At 51.2% G+C, this 24455-nt stretch overlaps 1 protein-coding gene across 11 annotated transcripts in view; it reads right to left on the reverse strand.

Annotated features, from left to right (window-relative positions):
- Positions 1-24455, reverse strand: part of rbfox3 (RNA binding fox-1 homolog 3) — a 293403-nt gene that overhangs the window by 39964 nt on the left and 228984 nt on the right. For 8 of the 11 annotated variants that reach the window (XM_023957269.1, XM_023957268.1, XM_023957267.1 and 5 more), the window contains one exon: positions 86-388. In XM_023957269.1, the coding sequence (XP_023813037.1) occupies positions 86-388 (303 nt within the window). The remainder of the gene's footprint in view (positions 1-85; positions 389-24455) is intronic. The other 3 variants (XM_023957274.1, XM_023957276.1, XM_023957270.1) reach the window with 1 other exon arrangement.

The following is a 24455-nucleotide window of genomic DNA, read 5'->3' on the forward strand; positions in this document are numbered from 1 at the left end:
CAGGACCACCATCTTTGTTTTTTTCATGTCACAAAACTTAACTGGAATGAATCAAAGTAAAGAAAGTAGTAAGAATATATTTTACTTGCTGACAGCGAGGTGAGGACAGAGTTTGCAGGTGGTGAAGGACACTGACCGGTGCGGTCGTGCTGGCGGGGATGGCGGGCGTGCTGTTGTCGGTGCCGGCCGGCTCGCTGTGCGTCTGTGTGGGCGTGTACAGGGTCATGGCGTGCTCCGGGACCCGGCTCTGCCCGGTGTAGTCCTGCGCCGGGAGCGGGTGGGGCGCCGCGAACTCTGCGGGGATCCCGTTCTGTGGGGGGGGCGGGTACTGGGCTGGGGTGTACGGCTGGGCCATCGCTTCTGGAGGGTTGGTGGCCTCTTGGTTACCCTGCAAGACGAAAAAAGGGAGGAGTCAGAGCTGTACGCTTAAAAAGGAGACGGACAGCGCGTGACCCGCTGGTTCGAACCCCGTTCTGCTACAGAAAGAGCAAACACGTCTTAGATATAAAATAAAACTCAAAAGTAAAAACAAAACTACCATGAAAGTTAGAAGTAAAAACATTTTGGTTTGGGATGGAAGCCCCCTAGTGGATAGAGCGTGAAGTGTGTTGGCTCCACTTATCCTGCAGGAAGTGAAAGTTTTGCCCCTCCTGAGACGGTGTGTGTGTGTGTGGGGGGGGGGGGGCTGTCCTGCTCTGCGGCTCCGTCAGGAGGAAGCAGCCATCCCAGGAGTTCTCAGCCCACATTAGAGGAGCCCTTGATCAGCGCTAATGAACACAGTTTATGTTGTAGAGCGCGGGGCGCAGGCGGAGGGGGCAGGAGTCAGGGGGGATCGCAGCACAAGAGGAAAGATCAATTCATTGATCAAATTTTGATTAAGGTCTTTGATTCCAGTGACAGGTCTGTTAGAACCGGAGCTGCTCCCTCCCCCAGCTTTCAAACTTCAAGCTCCAGTTTTCCTCCTTTTGTGCCGGAGCTGAAACCCGGAGGTGCCGCTTTTGCTCAAAGAGAGTCCGAAAGAGAAGAGTTTGGACATTGACAGTTCCTTCCACAGACCCTTCGTCTCATGTAGATGCTTGGGACGATAAAACGACGGACTCCTCGCGCTGCTGGTAACGGCAGGACCGCCGAGGAGCGTTCCTCTCTGTGAACCGGGTCTCATAAGCGCCGCGGGAGCGGATGTCTGTCCCAGCATTTAAAAAAAAAAGCCGAAAGAGAGAAAGGTGAGACAATAAGACCGCAATCCAATAACACACCCCCTCAAAAAAACTGCCTCAATCAAATTTAAAGATACAGATAACGCGAGCTGCACGCATAACTCCTGCGATAAGCGAGGAGAAGGAAGAGGCGCGCGCGAGTAGGAGTTTATGAGAGGAGGAAAAACAATAACAGTAAACGGATAGAGGGGCTTCTGTCTCTTCCTTTACAAGCTTGCAGGGATGTGAGATAGTAGATAAATGTGTTTTACTCCTCTTTCTTTTTTATATTTTGCTGCAGCGGCCTCCTCCTGCAGAGTTCTGGACCGGACGAGGCGAGCGCCTCTAATGAGAGGGAAGCGAGCGGCACTGCGCCGCAAATGTGCCGGAAATAATTCTGCCGTGACGCGTTGGCAAACAAACCTCCACCGCGCTCCGCCAATTAACCAAATGCTCCATTATCTAAATGAAAGGAGAGAGGGGCCTCCTGCAGGAGGGCCAGACCCTCATCCTATCCCCACCTCCATCTCTCATTCGACTGCATCTCCTCCTCCTTCCTCCATCATCTCTCCCCCCTCCTCTCTTCTTATGCAGAAAGTTTTTTAATCTCTACCCCTGTGCTCCACTTTCCTCTGCCTCCAGTCATGGCATTATATAACACTCGGATTGCCGGGTATCCTTTTTTCAAGGCAGCTCTTGATGTTGGCAATTTTAAACTTCTAAGCGCCCATTTTGAAAGGAGAATGCGGTTTGTTCCTTAAAGAAAAAAGGAGAAGGCAGCAGCACCTCCTGTTTAGCACCGGATGCCGGGGCCGTCAACACGTCAGCGGTCCGGGGCAGGAAGGGCGCGCGGAAACGGCGAGCTGCTGTCTGTACATCAAACACTTCCCGCGTCATTAATCAGATCAAAGCTTCACCTCTTCGGACCGACACCTGTCCGGGAAGTGGGACGCCGCGGCAAACCTCTTAGCTGCGCTGCATTGGCGCAGCAGGCGGCTGCAGCCGTTTGCAGGGTCAACGCCGCTCTGCAGTGCGCCGCTGCAGACCCTCCTGAGATACGTTCTCCTCAGCCTATCGAGACAGGAGCCCAATGCCGGAAACACGCGTGACGGCGGGCTTTCCTCCACACAGCTGCATCTCTGATCCCATTTCTGATGATGGATGGATGGATCAGAGATGCCGCCGTCATCGACAGGGACGACCCTTCAGGGCAGCTGTAGGTCCAAACGAAGATGCAGGACGGCAGCGTGAAGATCCGTTAACCATCCAGACGCTGGTCGTCTGGATGGTCGTTCCCGTGGTTTCCTTCAGATTTCCGGTTCAAGTCTCTGTAGAAGCTCCAACTAAAAGCTGAGTCTCTGTTTTGGACCGTTGGACTTCAGAGCTTTAAGCTCCAGTTTTACCATCAGGAGAAGTAAAGAAACCCAAAGAAGGGAAAGGGAGGCAGATCTGACACATGTCAACAGATCCTCCTTCTGCTCCACACCACAACAATCCAGAGTAAACCCTAAAAAATGAGCCGGAGTTAAACAACATTTGCCCCAACAGCAACACTCAGACCTTTCTGGTTGTTTATAGAAACTCTTCTGGATCAGACCAGAACGGCGTTCATCGGTTTAGGCTGAGGAGCGTCGGCCTGGCTCAGGATCGGACTCGTTCCAGGAAGCACGGGCGCCGGCGGGGGACTCTAACGGGTTGGGCGCCCGGAGCCTCGGATCTGAGGGCGTCCAGGCGAACGCGTGCAGAGCGGCGGCGAGGGGGTGGGGGGCTTGTTAGAGAAACACTGACTGGCGAGTGATCTTCAACTTCCTCTGATGTTAGTGACAAACGAGTTATTCTACTGGAAACGGATGGCGAGGGGAAAAGTATGACTACTCTAGAACTGAACATGCGTCTGAGTAGCTGTGCGCCCCCCCACACACACCTGCCATGGGGGCGGGGCATAAGAAAACGATCTAATCTGCACCGCCCTTTGAGGTTCACCTCAAGTCCCCGATCCTCCTAAGAAGGAGCTGATGACGGCAGAGACTGCTGCCGCTGTGCCCATGAGCAACGGGGATCAAAGAGGCGCCGCCGACCACTAAAATGTGCTGCACTGAGTCCGGAGGGAGGTCGCTCGATGGGAGCGGGCTGATCCCTCTCTGTGATGCGGCGCTGATGGGGGGTTTACAGCCTTCCAGGCAGAAGCCGTTCCATTTCCTGCCTTCAGCTTCACACCGACATCCGCTGCCAAATTCCTAAATGTCACAACATCCTCATCAAACTCTGGATCAGAAATGAAAGTTTGGATTCTGAAAACTGTTGAGAAACACTTTTTCTGTGTTGATCTTGAAATGTCTTAAATAAAGCCTTAAGAAGGGATTCATGAGTTGATGATGGTCAATTCCAGTCTGAGGATCCTCATTCTGAAGCTTTCCTGCCTGATGGGGGCTGGAAAACCTCAGCGGGGGGGGGGGGGGGGGGGGGGGGGGGGGGGGGGGCGTGATGACAGGCCTGCAAGTGGAGCCGCTCGGAATCACATCCCTGCAGGCCGGCCGCTCCTCTTCACAACATCCTCATTTGCTTTAATGACCGGCTGACGGTGACGGTGGCCGAGTTGTGACAAATCCCGCAGCGCCGCCGCGGCTCGGCTTGTTGTGAGAATGCAGTTGATGCAACACAAACGAAACACGGGGAGGCTTTTCAGGCATCCACATGAAAGCGCCTCGCGCCCGGCGCCGCGCGCGCCTGCATAATTGTCGCCCGGCTCACAGGCAGCAGCGGAGACGGCCCGGGACGGTGTCCACGGGCGCGCAGCTGCCGTTCATCTGTGTCTAGAGGGCGCGTGGATCAAAGCTGTATGGCTGGGTCCTTTTTAATTAGGGGGGAGCCGCGCGGGCCGCTCCAAGTCCGCGCGCGCGCGCCCTGCAAGTCAGCACCGGCTGCAGCACGTGGTCATTACAGCCGCAGCGACGACAAGGTGAGTGGAAACGCTCAGAGGAGTCCAAAACAACAGAACGCAGAGCCTCTGCAGAGACCCCCACCCCCACCAATTACAGTCTGCGAGGGGGACATGCAGCCCAATTTAATGCAGATTCGACCCCCACCCTCATGAATCACACTCTTCCTCTCAACAACTGAAGGTTTATGATACCAAATAGAATGGGGGGGGGGGGGGGGGTATTGTTTCCTCCCCCGCACGCTCGCGCCTTTCCATTTTCCATCTGATTTGTAGGGAAAAAAATCAATTTCTGAACAGAAATGGCTTCTGTCCCGCGTCCGTCCGGGGTGGGGGGGTTTAATGGCTTCCACGTGTCACATGTGTTTCATCCACTCTAACCTCATTCCTCCTCCTTATTGGGAGCACTTATTTGCTCCGCGGCCTCGGATGGAGGTATTAGAAAGAGAGTTCATTTCCCTCGATCCCTTGCTGTTTTCTTCATTACGCTGCCGCGCGCGCGAGCGAGCGAGCGCGCAGCCCGGTGCGGTGCTGGGACCGCTCCGAGCCGCGCGACTGCGCGTCCTACTGCACCTCAGAGACGCCGCGGCGCCTCTTAATAAACAGAGCAGACAGAGGATCACTTTGAACTGCTGTGACATGTAATGAACCTGTCTGCCTGCCTGCCTGAGCGCGAGCTGCGGCGCAGGCGCGCGCGCGCAAATGCAGAAAAATAAATAAAGGCAGGAGCGCCGGATGCGGCCGGAAGCCCCGTGAAGAAGCCATCAGTTCCACATGGTTAGACTCTGAGCGCTTTGCCAACACTATGAGAGGGGATAATTGTGGGTTGGAGCGCCGCCGCCTCTTGTGTTGCATCACAGATATTTACGTCTGGGACTAATGACTCACAGGATGATGGCAAAATGTGGGAAAGCTCCAGTTTGGAGCTTTGACCTCCACTGGCTCCTTCATCGTCAAGTCCTTTTCTCCTCAAGTTGACAGAACAAAGTGATATTGACGTATTTTCTATTAGAAGGCCTCCCAAACTGAAGCGTGTCTTGGAGATTGTTATTGATCAGGACCAGCAGACCTGCAGCTCAGGATGCTCCGTCACTCGGATTCCACAGGGGATCAAAACTGACAACATTTGTTTTAGGATCAGCTGATTGTCATTTCGAGTCCCCGCCCTGAAAAGGTTAGGATGGGGGGGGGGCAGAGTTCCTCGAGGGGACAAAACGTCATTATTTAGGCATGCAGGAATCTCAACATGACATTCCTTGACCGCTGTGACAAAGGCAAACATATGCAAATGTGGGAGAGCGCCGGGCTCGTTATGACCCCGTTACAGAGAGTCTGACGCCTCCCATCGGACCCCTGCGCGGGAGGGGGGCCTCTCTCTCGCCCGCCCGCCTTCCTGCCCGTTTGCGGGGCCCAGTCTTCTCCACGGGAGGAGGGACAGGTTTACACGGAGCGATTCTTTGAAGTGAAACAGCAGCGCTCCCCGCAGCAGCCAAAGCTCATCTAATCAGGGGCTAATTCCAGTTATTAAGATTTGAGAGATAACTTTGATTCATCACAGTCCATCTACCCCAATCGGTTAATCACTGTCACGCTAAGCTCTTTTTTAGTCCTCCTTTTGTTTCCACTCCCTCTGGCATGCAGAGAAAGGGAAGAAGACGGATGGAGGAGACGGAGAGGAAGAAGATATTAACAATATTAATGACCCGTGATTCTCGTCTCCTTAATGAGAAGGGTTATTAACTGTGATTATCTGTGATAAAATGCTGGGGATTCTTGAAAGCTTGGGAAAACTCCTGCGATCGCATGTCTGCTGCTTCGCTCCTGCAATGTTGGAGGGAGGGAGACAGGTGAGGAGGCGAGGAGAAGCCAAACCCCCCAACGCTTCCTGCCCCTCCCGGTGGCTGGAGAGGCGGCGCTTTGGACCCCCCCTCTGCTGCTCTGCACAGATCCCTGATGCAGCATTTCCCACACTCGCCTTTTTGGTTTTTTTCTTCATTCCAATTATAGGAAGCTGCATGCTTGTGGAGTCCCTGTCGGCCCCCTGAACGGGGGGGGGGGGGGGGGGGCTGTCTGGTGAATCATTGATGTGCAGTCCTACTGTTTCACTGCAGATCTGCGTGAGAGTGGGGGTTAGCATCAGACAGATAACAATCCTGAATTATGCATGTCTGTCCCTTGTGAGGAGTGGGGGGGGCACAAAAATGAGCCACACTCTTGCCTCACCAGGGAGAGATTTGGAGAGAAAAGGTTGGATGGAGAAGAGTCAGGACCACCGTGAGAGGCGGCTGACCGCTGCAGAGCCTCCTGGCCTCTCACAGACCTGCTCTGATGCTGGTGTCTGTGTGCGGGGAGGGGGCAGAATAAAATGCCCCCCCCCCCTGCTTTCCTGTAATAATGCTGAGAGGCTGCGGTGGCGGATCGGTGCCTTTTTCTGTTGGATCCTCCTCTAAAGCGTCTGAGGGAGTTTAAGCCACGAGAAGCGCTATCACTCTCCTAAAATTACACGCCGTCACGGAAACACCTGCTGGGCCCATTTCGGATAATAATCCCATTTCTACATGCCAGTGCGGCGCTCACACCGCAGAAATTGGATTGTTTGCATTACTGACCTGTGGAGCGGGGCAGTCTGGGAAAAGCAACAGCTTCCAGGCTTTATTAGATTCAATCAGTCTTTCATAAACAAAAGCGTACTTTTCAAAAAGGAGTCCGAAAATCTTCCAAATGTGTCTGAGCGGCACTTTGTGGACACACTCCATTTGTTCTCTCCAATTAAATCTCTTTAATTGGATTGAGGGCTGGCACCTGGTTTACACTCTGTCAACCACGCAATCCACAATAATTGATGCGGGCGCCGCGCGTGCGCGCGGGGAGGTGGCGACGGGGGAGGGATTTAGAGCATGTCTCGCTACTCCTCTATTTCACTCTGATCAGTTTGTCAATGGGCCGGCTGGCCGTCCGGCTGCTGCAGATGCCTGTGCAGATGCCGCAGACACACAGAAGGCATTCCAATAGAGCTGGTCATTGTTTGCTCCAGACGATGCAGATCTTCCTAAAGCGAGTCGCATCGTTACACGGAAAGTCTTTTTCCATGCAAAGCGTCGTCGTCGGATCGATCCGCGACGAGATAGCTGCGACGATCAACCTGCGACTGCATGGATGGATGCAGGTCATCAGGTTGAAACCTTCACGTGCTTCTCCTCATATTTCTATACTTTCTTACTGTAAAAGCTGAGTCGTGTTAATGATTGGTTAAACTCCCATCTGATCATCTTCTGGTCTATTTTCAAAACATTCCCAGTGGTTTTAACCGTAATAGGACATAGTTTCTGCAGAGCGGCAGAAGTTCACCTCGGAGTCATGGGCGGGACCGATGGCTCCCATCCCTTCCCATTGCTGAGAAATCTCTGTGTGCAAACTCCCCTGCTAGCTTACAGCCCCTCAGGCCCCCAACCTAACGACAAAAATGTGGAGCAATCATCAGAAAAACGCCACAAGAACATGCTAAAAACACACCAAGCCCCATCTGGAACAGAGTGTCCTCTCAGACGGTCCTGCTCCCCCAGTCTGGTTCTGATGCTGCATTTAGAAGTTCTCCACCTTCGCCTAATGCTTGTTTAGAATTTACAACCAAAGTCTGTGTGTCACTCACAGATTTTAACCAGACAATAGGATCATCTGGGCTGTTTTGGATTCCGGGGATATTAAGTTCTTCACTTCTCGTGAAGTGCCTCAAAGTTCAGGTTGGGTCTGAATTTCCTTGGTGCACTTTGTCGGCAAGCGCCATTTTTTTGGGATGTCCAAATCTACTACTGTGTCCGAGTTCCCGCCCTAACCCCTAACTACTAAAAAACTATATAGTGCCCTGGATTTTAAAAGCAATTCGGACACCACGCTCACTAATTTTTCTTTTTTTTAAACGGCGGATATGACATCATCTATTTCAAAAAGTTAAAATCTAATTACCGTAATTTGAGCGTTTTGGGACGATTATTCATGAGTCCACTGTCTTCTGAGGGTAAAAAACGTTGATGATTTATTAAAAAAACACCTCTAAATACATTTTTTGGCAAAAATTGTTCCGATGCAATGCATTGTGGTCTATATTTGCAGATCTAGCGAGCATCGATGCACACTGGTTTTCATAGAGACTTCTGGGAAATTTCCAGGGTTCTGGATTTTGGAATTGTAGATTCAAACAGCACTAGAACATGGAAAACTATGTAGTGCACTGAATAGTACACTAAATAGTGCACTATGTGGGGGGTTAAGGTGGGAATTTGGATTTAGCTTCCAATTCCAAAATTCACTACCCTGAAAATTACCCAGAAGTCTCTGCTTAATTGGTGAATATAGACCACAATGCATTGCATTTGAACAATATGCCCTTTGAAAAAAATGTATCTGAATGTATCACTTATACATCCTCTGAGTTTTCATCACCAAAAAGCTGGGGATTCATAAATTGTCTTTGTGAAATGTCAAACGGGTGACGCCATGTTTGTGGTCAAAAAAGCACACAGTAGTAAGCGCAGTGAATTACATGAAAAGCCAGGACACTGGATGGTCCTGCACTATGTGGTCTTTTAGAGGTTAATGAATAAGAGATTTTTACATAAACTGAATCAGTTTTCTGATGACATTTCATGTAAAGCTTTAGAGCTACCAGATCTGCCTTCACTTAGAAAATGTTGGGACTTCAGAGCGTCCACAGTTTTTATGACAAGCTTTATGTGATTTCTGGCTCATCAATGCTGTTGCTAAAGGGTTAAAGAGGACAGTCCGAGCCTTGAATAATTTGAATCTGTTTGGACTTTCAAAATAAACATTTATGGGTTGAATCCTATAAAGTATTCATCTCATTATTCAAATGTTCAGCTCTTTCAGCTTTTTCCAGCTGTGACTTTTTCTCCTTCAAATCCTTGAACTTTTCCAGGATTTTTGCCTCCATTGAAATAAATGGGGAATCCTTGGTGCAGAAGCTCGCTGGTTCGATACCCGGCTCTGACATTTCTCACAAAAATATATATATATATATATATTTTTTTTTTGCTGTTTTCACTTTATTTATGGTCAACTTTGATAATTTCTTTTTTTGGTGCCAATTATTACCCTTTAAGTTTCATTTTCATTCAACATTATAGCATTCATCCTGCATTTTCCTCTGGAAAAGCAGCTCCTTCTAGTTTCATGCTCAAAAATATCCAGTTTATTTGAGGTTTGACATATTTTTGGGAGTCAACCAAAAGTGTAAACAAACAAGGAAAAAAGGGGCGTGGCTACATGCAGTTGGAATAAGTGTCCAACTGATCATCAGGTATCACTTTTGGTGAAATTTCCTGCAATGAGTGTGCAATTTGGTTGCAATGACAATAAAAGTGTATTCTATGGAGCTGTGTGGAGAATTGCCAATGAATGGACTAAAAAAAACAGCAGCAGTGTTTTATCTGCAGCATGGCTTCCCATTGGGTCTGTTAGTGACTCATTACTCTGTTTTATGTGTTTGAGCCACTAATGAAATCTACAAACGTGCACAGAGAGACGGATGGCACGGTGGTGGGGATTTTTGAATCAGACATTTACAACAATAAACAAGGGCAGATTTTGAAGGAATCTCTGTGCTGCGGCTCATTTCTGCAGGATCCCACACTGCCGGAGAGTTCTCTCCCACGTGAGCGCTCTGTGCTGAGCGACTCCTAAATGCGCTCCTCTGGCTTTCATTCTAATGCCTCGCGTTTCCACACACAGCTGCGAGCTCAGGCTCATGTGCGAATGCACGCCACTTCCAGAACTCGGATCCACTCCTGAATGCAAATGCTGGCGCTGAATACAAATGGTGTGCGCCCACATGTGGAAATAGGAGAGATACAAATCCGAGAGATGCATCACGCCGCCCTGACAGCACCTTTAAGACACTTTGAGAAACACCCGGCCCCTGAATAGCGAGCGGCGCGGCCGCCGCCACCGCCGTACAAATGGGGAGAGGCAGAGACGGAGCGCGAGGGAGGCCGAGGGAGACCTGACACAGTAAATAAAAATACAATTTCCTCCAGTGACATGCCCATTCTGTTGGAAGCCTGACTCTAATTATTCTAAGCACTTTGAGGGATGGCTTTCCACTGCATTAATCTACACATCCCACAGCCCATCCTGAGCTGATGCACTTTTAACTACCTGAGGACGCCCTGAAACTCTGCCTAAAACCCGGGGGTGGGGGGCAGACTTTGTACAGTTATTGGGTGAAGTGATTTGCCCGAATAAATCTTCCTCCAAATCTCACACAACACTGTGCAAGAATTTTCCTTTTCAATTTCAAACGGCACATCTTTCCTCTGGATAAAAAAAAAAAAGCCCAGGTTTTTTTTTGGGGGGGGGGCTGCAGCTCAGAGTAAGCCGGTGGATTCTCATTACAGGCTGCTGCGGTTTGTGAGGTGCTCTTCCTTCAGGCGGCAGAGCACTCGGAGCTCATTTGGAGCCGGGATGGATCGATAAATCACCGGGGACCATCAATCAATCAATGAGCTCATCGATACTCGCCCCGGCCGAGGCTCCTCCCCCCGTGCTGGAGGAAGCCATCTTTGGTAAGAACATGTCGGCCAAATGGGCTTTTAACATAATAGCTCTGTCCACTTGTGCTGAGTGCGAGATTGATGCTGCGCAATGTTTACATGTTGACACGAGCCGTAAGGATGATCCACAGCGGCTCCTGTTTACGCGTCACGCCTTCTGTGAAATATGCTGGTGTTTATCCCAATCTCAACAAGATCAAACCCTCTCTGAGCGAGCTGGGCTCTCTGGATGGAGGCTGGAGATCTGCAGCTCCTCATAAACATCAGCCCCCCCCCCCGGGATGCAAAGGAGGGAAGAGAGAACCGCCCCGGCTCCATCTCTGCCTTAAGTTTGTCTGACTTCCAGCGTCCAGAGTCTGCTTCCTTGTTTTTCCTCATTGAGTGCCGCCGCCATTGGCTCCTTTGCCGCCATAAATGCCATTTATTTGGACTCAGTTACACAAACGCTGCCCCCTCCTGTAAACGCTACAAACCCGTATTAATCTGCTGCTTTGACAAATAAAGCACACCAGCAGCTTCAGCAGCCGACAGGCCGAAGAGAAGGAGCCAAGAAAGCAGATTTGAATAGATATATGGTCGGCGTGACGCCTCATTCAAAGCCCTTCGTGAGTGAGCGACTTCAAACCTCGCTGTCACTGAGAGGGGACCCGTTTGTTATCAGTGCAAGCAGAAACCTGCTGAATATAATTCCTCAAACTGGCTGCAAGCACACAGCGTTGGCAGGTAAATTAACTTTCATCATCTCCAACCCACGTGCCCTTCAGCAAAGCACTTCTCCAACACCCCCCACCCCCAATCAAACTGGCTGAGCCGCTTGTGGCCACCGGTGGGAAAAAAGCAAGACTGCACCGAGAGTTAAGAGCGCTGCGGGGGGACGCCTGAAAACGAGGCTGCACACTCAGCAAACACTCGAGAAGGGAAGAAAGGGGAAAAAAAGGGAATGAATGAATAAACAAGCAGCCCAGGAAATAAAGAAATAAATAAAGCTGCCATGTTTTTATTCAGAGGGAAATTACTACAGTTGAGGAGAGGGCAGTTTCTAAAAGGACCTGATGGAAAAACATTGATTTCATTTACAGGAGAAAAGACGCATCTCTTCCTTTCTGCCACAAAAACGGAGACTTTTAGGGAAAGAATTAAGGAAAGCAGCTGGAGGAGGAAAAGACGGGACGCCGCAAACAACGGTCCTGCAGCACCTCTGCACGATGGACACGATAAAAGATGCAGCTGCACAAGCCGCTCCGTGTTTTTCTGCATGTTCCAGTCAAGAACGCAGACGGACTCGACTTGTCATTCAAACAAAAAGGTTGCCTCCAAACAACAACATCCACATTTCCCTGTTTCCTTTTTGTTTGTTTTCTGCAGAAAGATGGAAAAGTTTCATCCTCAGGTGTCAGATCTGGAGCTTTATTGAGTCAAATGAGATGTTCTCACTTGTCAAACGGCCTTCCAGCAATGCTTGCTGGGACGCTGGGGCCCATATGGCAGGGCTGAGCAGAACACTGCACAGCTGCATCTTGGATTACATGCAGAGTCTTAGAAAACGCTGCCACGGCAAAAGAAAAGGCCGTTTCACCTGAATATGCAAGGCTGCGGGTCACATGGTCGCAATGTTGCTGACAGTCGCTGCAGACAGGGCGGCCAATCTGCTCCTCCAGATCCACGGTCGCACGTTTTTTCAGCGGCTGTCTGTCCCTTCAACCACGTTAAAGCGCAGTTTTTAATGGCTCTGTGAGAGCTTTATCGGTGCTTCAGTCTCTTTCCTGAAGTCAGACCTGCTGGAGGTCTTCTTCTCTGCAAGTCTGTAGTCTGTCGAGTACACAGACTTTCAGAAACAGGCTTTGTTTTTTAGGGTCTATGATTAAAAATATGCTAAACATTTCATTTATTTATTTTTTCTGTGTGTAACGCTTTCATTACTCAAACTGATGCTATGCTCACGCCAGGCTCGGAAACGGAAGATCCAATGACCGCCTTCCACGAAAAGTCTGTGTAAACGGACAACTCTTGTGTTCACGCGTAGCTACGCAGGTTTTTACGTCTGTTTTTGGGTTGGACGTACAGAACCGCTGCCTTAGAATGTGGATGGAAGCTTAAACCAGTTGAAATGTGACCAATCAGGGACGTGGATTAGGTAGTGATGTACGGATGGAGAAATGAATAACTGCGGTTTGTGCCTGGCTGAAATGATGTGAAACCAAGTCTCTACTGGCCCCCAAATCAACTTTTTGGAGCTTTTTAGCGTATTATAATGTTCATCAAGAGGTATTTTGATCCATTCGTCTCTGAATGTTCCTCTAAAAATTTGCTCTCTGAGCACCAGCCCCTCCCAATCCACCAAAACGAGTGGGTCCTCACATCTTCTGTCTGCCCTGCCAGCTCCGCCCCCAGACTAACACACACACACACACACACACACACACACACACACACTTTCCTCGTGGAGCTAGCGGTGAACGCTTTCCTTTTATATGCACAATGCGCACGTCCATCTTTGCAAAAGTTCGGACGTTGTTTGCTTCCGTGGAAGAAACAGACACGCTGCTGAGGCCGATTCTAGGATGATGTCATGAAATGGGCGGCACCCACACGGAGCGAAAGGCGGGGCCTCAGAGGTCAAGTGGTCTTACTTCCGAGTGGGACAAGGAGCTGTAATAAAAATATTTCCTAAAAAAATATATTCTTTAGTGTGCCAAAGGTAATATATGATCATATATAGTACAGAGCAAAAGTCTTCCCACTCATTTGAATGAAAAGGTGTGTCCAAACTTTTGGTCTGTACTCTATATGGATGCAGTTTACTCTGAAAGGCTAAAACAAGCAGGATATAGGATCTTTAAGAGGTCGGAATTGAGATGTGGAAGATGAAATGTGGAGCAACATTGGTGAGATTTGCCCCACTTCCACATGTGACACTCTTCCATCTGTGAATCCATGTGTTTGTTAGTATTGAGTGGCCCTAGTCCGGTGTGAACACCGTGTGCTAAAAGTGTGTTTAAATACACATCACCTACTATTGGAAAATAAACAAACTGGTTCGGACTTGGGGGCCGGGCTTCCCGTCAGTTGTGAGCAGAACTCCGATGTGGGTCGGCAGATGCTCACACTGCTGTTGTGTTTGCACCAAACTGGAGTCTGTCAGGCATCCAGCCATGACAGGGACACACTGGGAAAACAGGTCTTCTCTAATGGGAGTAAATCTGTACGCTGCATCTGGATCCAAACCTGCCGGTCCCAGCATCTCCAGTTAGGAATCCGGGCATCAGTGGGACATGTGGCGGTGGCGTTGGTGCGCTCAGCCTCTGGATGCAGCGCAGCGACGTGGCAGCTGACAGGATGGAAACAGATTGGCCCGGCCGCTCTGCGGCTCTCCATCACATCTCAGCAGTACGGGGGGGGGGGCGCGGGAGGCCTAAGGGTCAGCGCTGCCATCGCCTGCAGCCGTGCGCCCCCGGGCGCAGCCATTACTGTTAGCTAATTGGAGTTTTCCTCGGGGTCAGTCCGGCCATCTGCTGTGCCTTTACCAGCGAGGACCCTCACTCAAACACCCCCGCGTTGTTTTTAACTGGGTGTCACCGCGCCCGGCTGCCACTCTTTTTCCTCCATGGATATGGGGAGGGGGGTGTTTAATAGGAAAAGTCTGTGTCTCCTCTGAGCGCCATTCATCACGTCAAATGCTAATATCTTTAAAGGTCAATGCGAGTCATAAAGAAAAAGGCGCCCTGGCTTAACTTTCGCCGTCATTCCTGCAGGTTTAATCACCAAGTCGGAAGAGTCTCGGTTGACGGACGCATTTCAACGGCGCTGCCGCGGCAAACCGACTGGAAATCAGCTGACTGTGGAATAAAAAAAAACACAGCAGAGGCGTGATTTACCAGCAGACGTTGGGCTGAAACGCAGCGGGCTGCACAAAAAAGCAGCGTAAAAGGCGGATGAAGCGGGGAGGAAAGGTTGCAGGAAATCAAAGCGAGGCAGAGGAGCTAAAGAGTGCGACTGTCTGACAAGTGTCACAGTCGCGCTTCGATCCAGCCTTCCTCCTGCGCTAATGACTGTCAACACGACCAGCCGGCCGTCTGAAGGGGGAGAAAATTACTCGCTGAAAAGCAATTGACTGACCCCCATCATTTCTCAGGGAACCAGTGACCTGTGAATATTTCATTATGGGGAAAGTCGTGAGCCCCATAGAAATAGGGGGGGGCAGGAGATGTTGATCTGTCGAGCCGAGCCCCCCCCACCACCACCACCATGGAGGGGCACTGGGGTCTGCCCCTTGGGCCTGTTCAGCCCCGCCAGCGAAAAAAGCACCACAAAAGGCTGAACCTGGGTGGGGTGGGCCAAAGAATGCCATTCTTTCACCTGTCCCCCCCCCAAAAAAAAAAAAAAACATTGAAGGCCTCAGCATCAGCAGGAAGAAAAGAAGAAAACGAGAAAGATGAAAGTAAATCAATCCCCCGCCAAGCCTGATTGATCGGTGGAGTTTTGGACAATTTCATCAGGATACTCCACTAACCAGAGACGACATGACCCATATTGGGGGGGGGGGGCGCAGCGTGGAGATTGATACCCGCATTAGAGGCATCAGGCTGGATAAACGCAGGCTCTGGCAGTAAATACACCAGACCCGCGTGCCCCCTCCGTGACCACGTAATGCCAGAAAACCCCCGGCAGCCCACACTTTACTTTTCAAACTTTGGTTGGACAGAATAATTGAGTCAATTAGGATTTGGGTAATCCACAGAGGGGATCTTCAAAAGAAAAATATACAGTCAAGGTTTGGGTTTGGTCTTAAGGATATAAATAAAAAGAGCCGGGAGATTGTCTCTGTTTATCCAACGATGGAGGGAAAGAGCCGGAGGATTATATCTGATCTCATCCAGGAACCTGATGTTACATGTTAAGATCTTCTCCTGACTGCTTTAGTAAAAACCTTAATTCACCATTTTCATCTGGAACCCCTTTTTTATGAGCTCTATAAGACGGTTAAGTATCTGCAGTGCGACAGGCTGCAGAAATGAATTTACTCAGATAAGAGCAGCGGAATGAAGCCCATCCTCGTCTGGTCATCCTGACTTTCCTCCCGGTATTCCAGCTTCAAGGAGAGTCAACAAGCGCGTCGTGAACCCAAAGTCCCGTGAACCCGCCTCCACGGAAACCCGTCCCCACGCTCTCCGCCATGTGTGTCGAGTCAATGGGGGGAGGAAATGGACGGGGTGAACGAGCGGGGAGGCGCTGAGGGGCAGAAGGAATTCTGCTGAGAGAGCAGATCGTGCAAGAAAGCATGAAATACTACATTACAGAGAGAAGAGGACGAAAGCAGCCACCAGGGCCTGATGGCGTCGGCCGTTTGGGACGCAGAGGGGCGGGGGTAATCATCGGCGACCCGAGCCGCGTGACCCATCCGAGTGCATCGGGCAAAAAGACCATTTTTGTGGACGGTGAGGTAATGTTAAAATAGAGATGTTAGCAGATTAACAACCAGCTCCCCCCATTGATCTGAACAGATGTACATTAAAAAATTCTGGAAAAGTGTTTACTTTGGAAAACTACACCCCAAAACTGAATCTTAAAGTCAAAAATAGTCTTATTGTCTGTATTCCAAGAAAAAGAATCTTACGTCTTAGTGACTATATTTGTTTTTCTAAAAATGAGAACTCTTGGTAAGACCGTTTATATGTTCCCAGTGGTAGATTTTTTCTTTTGCTTATTTAAACAATTATTTTTCAAATTTCAACAGATTTTGATCTATTTTTCTTGGTCTAAGTTGGTCTAAAAGGGGCGGGGCATGTCCACATATCTGATTGCTGGCAGTGATCGTCTCCCCCACCCACCATTGGGCCCAGGTCTCCACAGCCCCATCGCTCGTAGAGCTGACCCCCCAGGTCAGGCCCACATTCCCCACCCCACACAAAAAGAGGAGCCAAGAAGGGGCTGGTCCCAGGGTCAGGCAAAGGCCCCCGCCCCACGGAGAGCTCTGGTCAGACACCGACGGGACAAAAGCAGCCGACCAGTGGGGGCAGCCACCGATTGCCACTGGGATTTTGGCTTCTTGGAGCCAGCGAGTACTTCCTGTTTAGAACGCCAGCGGCCGGGGGTCACTCAGTCCAGTTCCTATATACAGTCAAGGGTTCTGACATGTATATGGCGTGCCTGTCCTGTTTCAGGGCTCGGTGATGTCATATCCTGCCTTAATGAACGGGCACTGAGTTCATGAGTATCGTCACACGAATCGACGGGAACCTTCATGATACATTCTTCCCTAAAATTGGTTGAATAAAAACCAAATCAGAAGATATCAATTACTTCAACATTTATCTGGAAAATAAATCAGTTTTATGATGACAAAGTGAGTCTTTGGGAAAATGTTAACGGGTGTAAATGTTTCATGTAACGTTTGTTAAGCTGGATTAGAAAAAACAGGAAGTGGACAGACTCTACTGGGAAACTTCTCGTAAGCGTTGAAATGTGTTGATCCACAATGCCGTGGTGTTTAAGGTGGAATGTTTTCCAACATGCTACTCAATAAAAGTGGGTCGAAACACCGTAAATGTCAGTGAGGGAGTCTGGGCTGCTGTATTGGATTTTACATTTCTCCCAACAACACGGGTCAGAGCGGCCACGGCTCCAGTTTACAGCCTCATTTCCTGGTTGCTGCAGGGAGGAGTTCAGCGCGGTGGCAGAGAGGAGGCGTGCCGCTCCCGAGGACGCCGCGCACGCCGCATCCGCAGCATTCTGCCTCTCTAAAGGCCAATCTGATGAGGGGAGGGGGGAAGGAGGTTAAATCTGCCCGGCCTCCAGCTTGTTAGACTGGCAGTCCTCCAGCAGAGAGCTGGAGTGTCTCACTGATGCTCGGCGCCAGGGCCGCTGTGACACTTCACATGGATCTCATCCATGTATCGCTGGCTGAGCATCACTCGCAGCAGCTCGGGGGCGTCTCATCCAACTCCAGCCCTTTGTTGACTCCCCAGAGTGGCCCGTGTGTGCTCTGACGGCGCAGGTAAACCACACAAAGGTGAGGGGAGGGGGGGCTGCAGAGGCTCTCCTCCCACCTCCTGAAGAGCTGGCAGCTGATGGAAAAGCCGGCTTGTCACAGACCGGACCAGCCAGAACAGCCGATTACAGCCTGAGTGGAGACGGGAAGCCTCCATCTACCCTCCAAAAGGGAAATCGACCTTTGACCTCGCAGTTCTACTGAGCTGGAATCCGGTTCTTTGGGTTCCAGCGCTGCATGCAAAGCCCGGACCCAGTGAGGGGTTCTGCCTAAACTCTTGACCCTTCCTCTTCCTCCTCCTCCTCCTCCTCCCCCCATCGGTCTTTCCTGATCTCATTCACCCATTTAGAAACAATGAAATGGTCACAATGACTTCTTGGAGCGGATTCAATAGGTGCTTGAAGAAAAGCGAACCTGCTGGGATTGGCTTAAATGATGAAGACTATTGTGCTCTGAAAGAATCAATTGGTGCTTTTCAGCGTTATTCGATTCTTTTCACAAAGGGACTTGGGAGGCAATCTTAAAATGGAAATGCCACTTTGCTCCGAGTGGTTGGGGAAGGGGGGGGGGGGGGGGGCCACAGACACCTTCTCCCGTGGACTGTACATCTTTCAATCTTGTTGCGATGCGTCCTGCGAGCCGCAGAAGAGTTGCAACAAAACTGCAGCAAAGTGGGTCATCGCTTCCAACCAAATAATTACAGCGGCTGGGAGGGGATGCACGCCCCCCCCCCCCCCCCTTTACCTTACACCCACCACAGAGAAGCCCCTCGGCAGCTGAAATGTTAATTTGGTCTCTGTTTACGCTTTCTCAAATCGCAGTCCTTAAATGGCCGATATTAGAGTAATTTAAAACACTGGGAGGCTGGCTGGGGAGCACGGATCGCCCCCCCTCCCAGCAGAAAAGCAGCTTTATCTGCTTTCAAGCAGCAGAAGTTCAGGTGAAGCCCGGTAGGTATTCTGCGCTGGGGGCGGTTTCACGTGGTTGCATGAGATTAACAGTGTGATATCCTGAAAACAACAGCCTCTTGTTATCTAATAAAGACAGAGCTCCAAAGCGCCACATTTAGCAGCTTTGGGAGGAAAACACCGGGGGAGGTCTTCTCTTTCTCTTTCCAGCTTTTTCTTTCTTTTGCATCTCAAATCAACCTGGTGGAATAAAAAAAGCACACCAGGTAAAAACAAGGAGACGAGCCACAGCCGAGGAGCTGCGATGCATGAAGAAGACAAGATGAATGAAGAAAGGAAACGCCGAAGGCCAGCTCTGCCTCCTCTGCTCAAATCCAGCAGGATGTCGCTTATCTCCCTGACTGGCAAAGTGCGGTTGAGGCTCCGGTCAGCATCTTTAACCGCGATCTGTCACTCTACCTGCTTCCATTTCACTTGCACCCCCCTCCCCAGCTGCTCGGGGACCGGCTTGGTTTCAACCTGGCTGCGGTCGGGAGCTAACAGGATGAGCTAGACTGGCAGTAGAGAGGAGTCTGCAGGCGGGCCATGCAGGGGTTGTTAGAGGCCAACCCATGGGGCTGTTCAGCTCAGGAGCCCCCCTCCCTCCAAAATGGGCTTGGCGGAGGAAGGAAGAGGTGGCGTGCCGCATGGATAATGAAGGCGGCCGACGTCCCGTGCTGCCACCAGCCCGGGAGCTGATGCAGGAGACAAGTGATGGAGCGCACGTCCGCATATGGAAATGATGCAGGAAAGCCTCACTCTGCTCTGGCAGCTGATGCCGCACAACCAGCTGCAAGTTCAGGAAACCTCCGGCCCGTACCAGGGCTCAACTGAGCAGCCCGGCACAATGAAATAATCAGCCAAGTTTTTGCTCCTCTAATTTGAATGAATCCCGCTTCGGCTGCATCTCAGGGAGACTTCCAGTCAGACTGTGTTTACTGTAAGAGCCGAGTGGAGACAGACAGACGGAGAAACACCTCCCTCCGCTTTCATCTGCAGTCAAGACAACCATGTCACAATTGTTGCCTCCCCACATTTCCTGATCAAAGCGCCGCAGCTCACTTCCAACACGCCAAACCACTTCCATACTTCACTTTTGACTGTTCGACTGTGAGTTGCTGCAATCGATACCACTTTTTGATTTGAAAAACTGCAGCTTCCCAGAAATCCCAGGAAGCAGGTGACATATAAACTGTCCGACCCGTAACTCAGAGACGAGCAGCAGCTGAAACCCAACGGAGATAAATTTGCAGCCAATTCCAGTGGAGGTGAGAACAGCAGAGGCCTCTTTCGCTCGGCGTTTTTGCCTTTGGACACCGTTGTTGCATGTCGCCGTGTCTGAGGAAGCAGTAATTATCTCAGGTGTCACGCTCCACGGCGCTCCTGTCAGTGTTTTCTTTCTCCCAAACTTTGAAGCAATCATTTACTCATCACAAAGACGGCTGACGCCACAAAATGCACATTCTGCCGCGGCCCGGCTCCGTGTCGGTGCTGCCCACCAGACGTGAGCGCGATGAATAACTCATGAATCACCGTGATTGAAAAAGCTTCACTGTTGCATTAATTACTGAGCTCTTCCTGGCTGCTTGGCAGGTTTGAAGCTGGGAAAACAGGGAAGGCGACTGTGTGTGTGTGTGGGTGTGTGTTTGTGTGGGTGGGTGTGTGTGGGGGTGTGTGTGTGTGTGTGTGTGTGTGAAGCGGATCGCCCCTCCGGCGGCGGGGCCTGCCGCTCAGGAGAGCTTCAAACTCCCAGAGAAATCGTCCAGTCGGCCACGCGGAGGTGGTGGGCGGCGTTCGTGCAAAAGTGTGGCGTGCGTTTGCCCGTGTGACATATGGGGGGGGGGGGGGGGGGGGGGGGGGGGGGTGCACAAATGCTAAATGCTTTGTGTAGATTCAGTGAACGCTATTAAATATTTTATTCCACACCACCTGTTTCAGAGGAGAGCACCTGGGTAGTCGACCTGAGAATGCGGCCAGAGTCTCCGCCGTTTTACCACGGAGCCAAAAACAGAATAAAACCAGCAGAAAAAGTCACGGAAACAAACTAAATTCCCATCGGAAGCTGGGATTTGCATGTCGTTTCTGCAGAGGACAAAGAGTAGATTATCTGGGTTCAAATGCGTTCAAACGGCCGTGTGACTCAGCTTTCATGAAGTGCTTCTGCAGGAACAGACAGATTGGAAAAAGGACATTTGTGCGAGTGTCAACAAAGTGAGCGTCAGCCCCAGTCCAGCTTTTGTAAAACGGCCTCAATGCTAATCGACACATGAATGAGGCGCCAGTATTGAGGACGTGCACGCCGCAGCCCTCCGGTCCCAGAATAGCCCGCAGCTCGGTCTTTGTCAGCACCTCGCCGGCAGCTGCCGCCGCCTGCGTTGGTGCAAGAGCGACAACAAAACACTTGTTTTTAGAGGGAAGAGCCCCGATCTGATTCAACTTCAGAGGATTAGTGCAACAATGGGGGAGCTCGTGCACTCCCACGTGCACGGTGACACATGCACACACATGGAGGAGCGGCGTCTGCCCGAGCAGGAATGAACTGCTCCAGAAAGGCCAAGGCCTTGGCAAGGTAATTAACCGAGGGCGCTTGTTTCACATGGCAGAGTCCATTAAGTGCCATGTCACCCCGATGTCAGGGTAAAGGTAGCAGCACACACACACACACACACACTTTTTCCCCCCCAAATTGGAGTACGAATGTCCGAGGTGAGGAGATGGAGAAGTGGGAATGAGTGAGGAAAATGAAGCCGGAGAAGTGGCTGCAGCTTCTCTAACTGATCCCTCCCTAATCAGCAACCTCTCCCCTTCTCCAGCCCCGCCATCGATCGGCAGCCCTGCCACCCCGGCGCTCTGATGAAAAGGCAGGGGGAGAAGTGGATGTGATACCCCTCCGCATACCCTCTAATTGCCCTGCCTGTGTTACCACCAACCCAGCTCTCCCAGCAAAGCGGCCCCCAGCAGCAACCGATGGAGCAACAATTCTGCTGGCAAAGCTGGAAACCGGGGGCTCTCAGCCCATTAGGCATGGATGACCACACCAGATGCTCGCCGAGGGGGGGGGGGGGGGGGGTGCGGCGGGGGGGCCGAATCGGCTGAGGGAGGAAGTGACACTAAAATGCAACAGTGAACAAAGAAGTTTATACTCCTGCTCACAAGTTTGAACACACGCACACACCGACCGCCGCCTCATCTCACGTAACCCCCCCCCCTCCCCGAAGAGACTTCCACACAACCAAACTGTGGTTTATCTCCCACTTAACAGATGAGCTGGAGGAAAGCAGAGAGTCACTCAGGGACCTAAACCACGAAGATGGGGAGGCGGGGCGGCAGCTCAAAGGTGGAGGCGCTCGACAGCACCACGCGGCGGAGAGCGCGCTCACTGCACGCCCGCTTCCCCTGATTGCTTTTAAAAATGACGAGCGTGTTTGGAGCAGGATGACGGATGAATGCAACGCCGGCAGCCCCGCGGGCCGCCGCCCAGAGCAGCGCCGCAATTAAGGCAGCCGAGGCCGGGACGATGCTAAAACCGGAGAAGGAGCGGCGCAGATCCGGGCGGCTGAAACCAACACTGTGCTGATTTGTGCAGCGACTGTCCTCGACAATAGGGCCATGTATTTTTAATCAATGTCAAAGTGATGAAGTGCGTGTTTGCCACAAAAAAATCCCCTGACAAACACAAACAGAGAAAGAGTAACTCCCCCTGGGCCATGCGCAAACAGAGATATAGAACACTGCACCTTATATAAAAGCATCCCAGCCAAACGAACGGAGAGGCCTCCTTTGCAATGCAATTAAGATTTTTAATAACAATAAATACTGCTCAGATAAGTGGTCGGCCGGCCGATAATTAGAAATTGGCGGATCGCAGCCATCCCTCAAGACAGACACATGCTGACGTTACTGCAGGTTATCTGGTATTGGGAATCATTCCTGAAGCATAAACAAGCCGGAGAGATAGGCTGGCTGCCCTCCAACCGCCTGTCTCCTCAATTTTACAGACCTCTTTTCCCCTTTCAGCCAATTCAGCCCCAAATATCGATCAGCAGGGAGAGGGGGAGGGAGCCGGGGAGAAATTGAAAGAAAGAGACGGCAGGAAAAAAAAAGAGAAAAGAGAAGTAAAAGGGGGTGGGGGGTGGGGGGTGGAAATGGAGGCCAAGGAGGTGAGCTGTGTGGGCAAGTTGCAGAAAGTTTTGTGGTGAATTTCCCCTAGGTTGAGGGGGCCAAGACAACAAAAACAGAGATGTGAAGGGGAAGAGGGGGAGGCTCAGCCCCCCCCCAACCTGCCATCCAATCCTGCGAGCTGTGGCGCCGCAGTCAGATCATTAACCCAAAGACCACTGACCTCACAGGATCCTGACTGCAGAGATGGCCGCCTCAGACATATGCAAATGAAGCAACCCAGTTCATTAGGCCCCTCCCACCCCCACCAAAATGCATCACCAGAGCGCTCTGCCCTAACAACTGCCTAAAAAGCCCTACATTGTTTCCCGCACTAGGAAGGGGCGGAGTCAGCCCTACATAGCTTTACGAGGCAGAAAATATGCATCTGCTGTTACATGTAGGTTTTTTTTATTTTCTTCTTCCTTCCCTTGCATGTGCTTCCTGTGCTTAGTGAAGATACCTGGTGGTGACCTGACGAGCTGTCCAACCAGGCCCCAAGACCTCCAACCAGACCCCAAAACCGCCAACCAGGCCCCAAAACCACCAACCAGGCCCCAAAACCACCAACCAGGCCCCAAGACCTCCAACCATACCCCAAAACCGCCAACCAGGCCCCAAAACCACCAACCAGGCCCCAAAACCACCAACCAGGCCCCAAAACCACCAACCAGGCCCCAAGACCTCCAACCAGACCCCAAAACCGCCAACCAGGCCCCAAAACCACCAACCAGGCCCCAAAACCACCAACCAGACCCCAAAACCACCAACCAGGCCCCAAAACCGCCAACCAGGCCCCAAAACCACCAATCAGGCCCCAAAACCACCAACCAGGCCCCAAAACCACCAACCAGACCCCAAAACCACCAACCAGGCCCCAAAACCACCAACCAGGCCCCAAAACCACCAACCAGACCCCAAAACCACCAACCAGGCCCCAAAACCACCAACCAGGCCCCAAAACCACCAACCAGGCCCCAAAACCGCCAACCAGGCCCCAAAACCACCAATCAGGCCCCAAAACCACCAATCAGGCCCCCAAACCACCAACCAGACCCCAAAACCACCAACCAGGCCCCAAAACCACCAACCAGGCCCCAAAACCACCAACCAGACCCCAAAACCACCAACCAGGCCCCAAAACCACCAACCAGGCCCCAAAACCACCAACCAGACCCCAAAACCACCAACAAGGCCCCAAAACCACCAACCCTTCTCGTAGATACGTCAGTGAGACATTTGTTTTCTTGTTTGTGTTTTAGGACGGCGATATCTAGGCTGTGTTTGCTATTTTTTTATTCCTTTGGCTAAATAAATACCTTTAAAGTCAAGTGTTTTATGTTCTGGTACCTTTCAGCTCAGATGTTTGTAGATGTAACACTGCTAACTGGTAAAGCATTTAGCCCTGGGGGAGGGCCGTGCATTGTTTAGGCCGGATGGTGGCGGAGGAGGAAACCAGGGTGCCGATTCATCTAAGGGGCGGGGCCTCATCAACCTGCACTTTGCCGCCTTTGGCGTCCGTGAGGACTTGTGTTGGACTTTCTCCTTCACCCATGCAGCGTTCTGGAAAAGGTCCGGCCACATAAAAGCAAAAGCGCAGGTCTAAACCGGCGCTGCTGGTGAAGGCAGAGGTTGTCAACAGGGTAAATGATCTGCACACCT

Source organism: Oryzias latipes, chromosome 8, assembly GCF_002234675.1.
Source record: "Oryzias latipes chromosome 8, ASM223467v1".
Lineage (NCBI taxonomy): Eukaryota > Metazoa > Chordata > Actinopteri > Beloniformes > Adrianichthyidae > Oryzias > Oryzias latipes.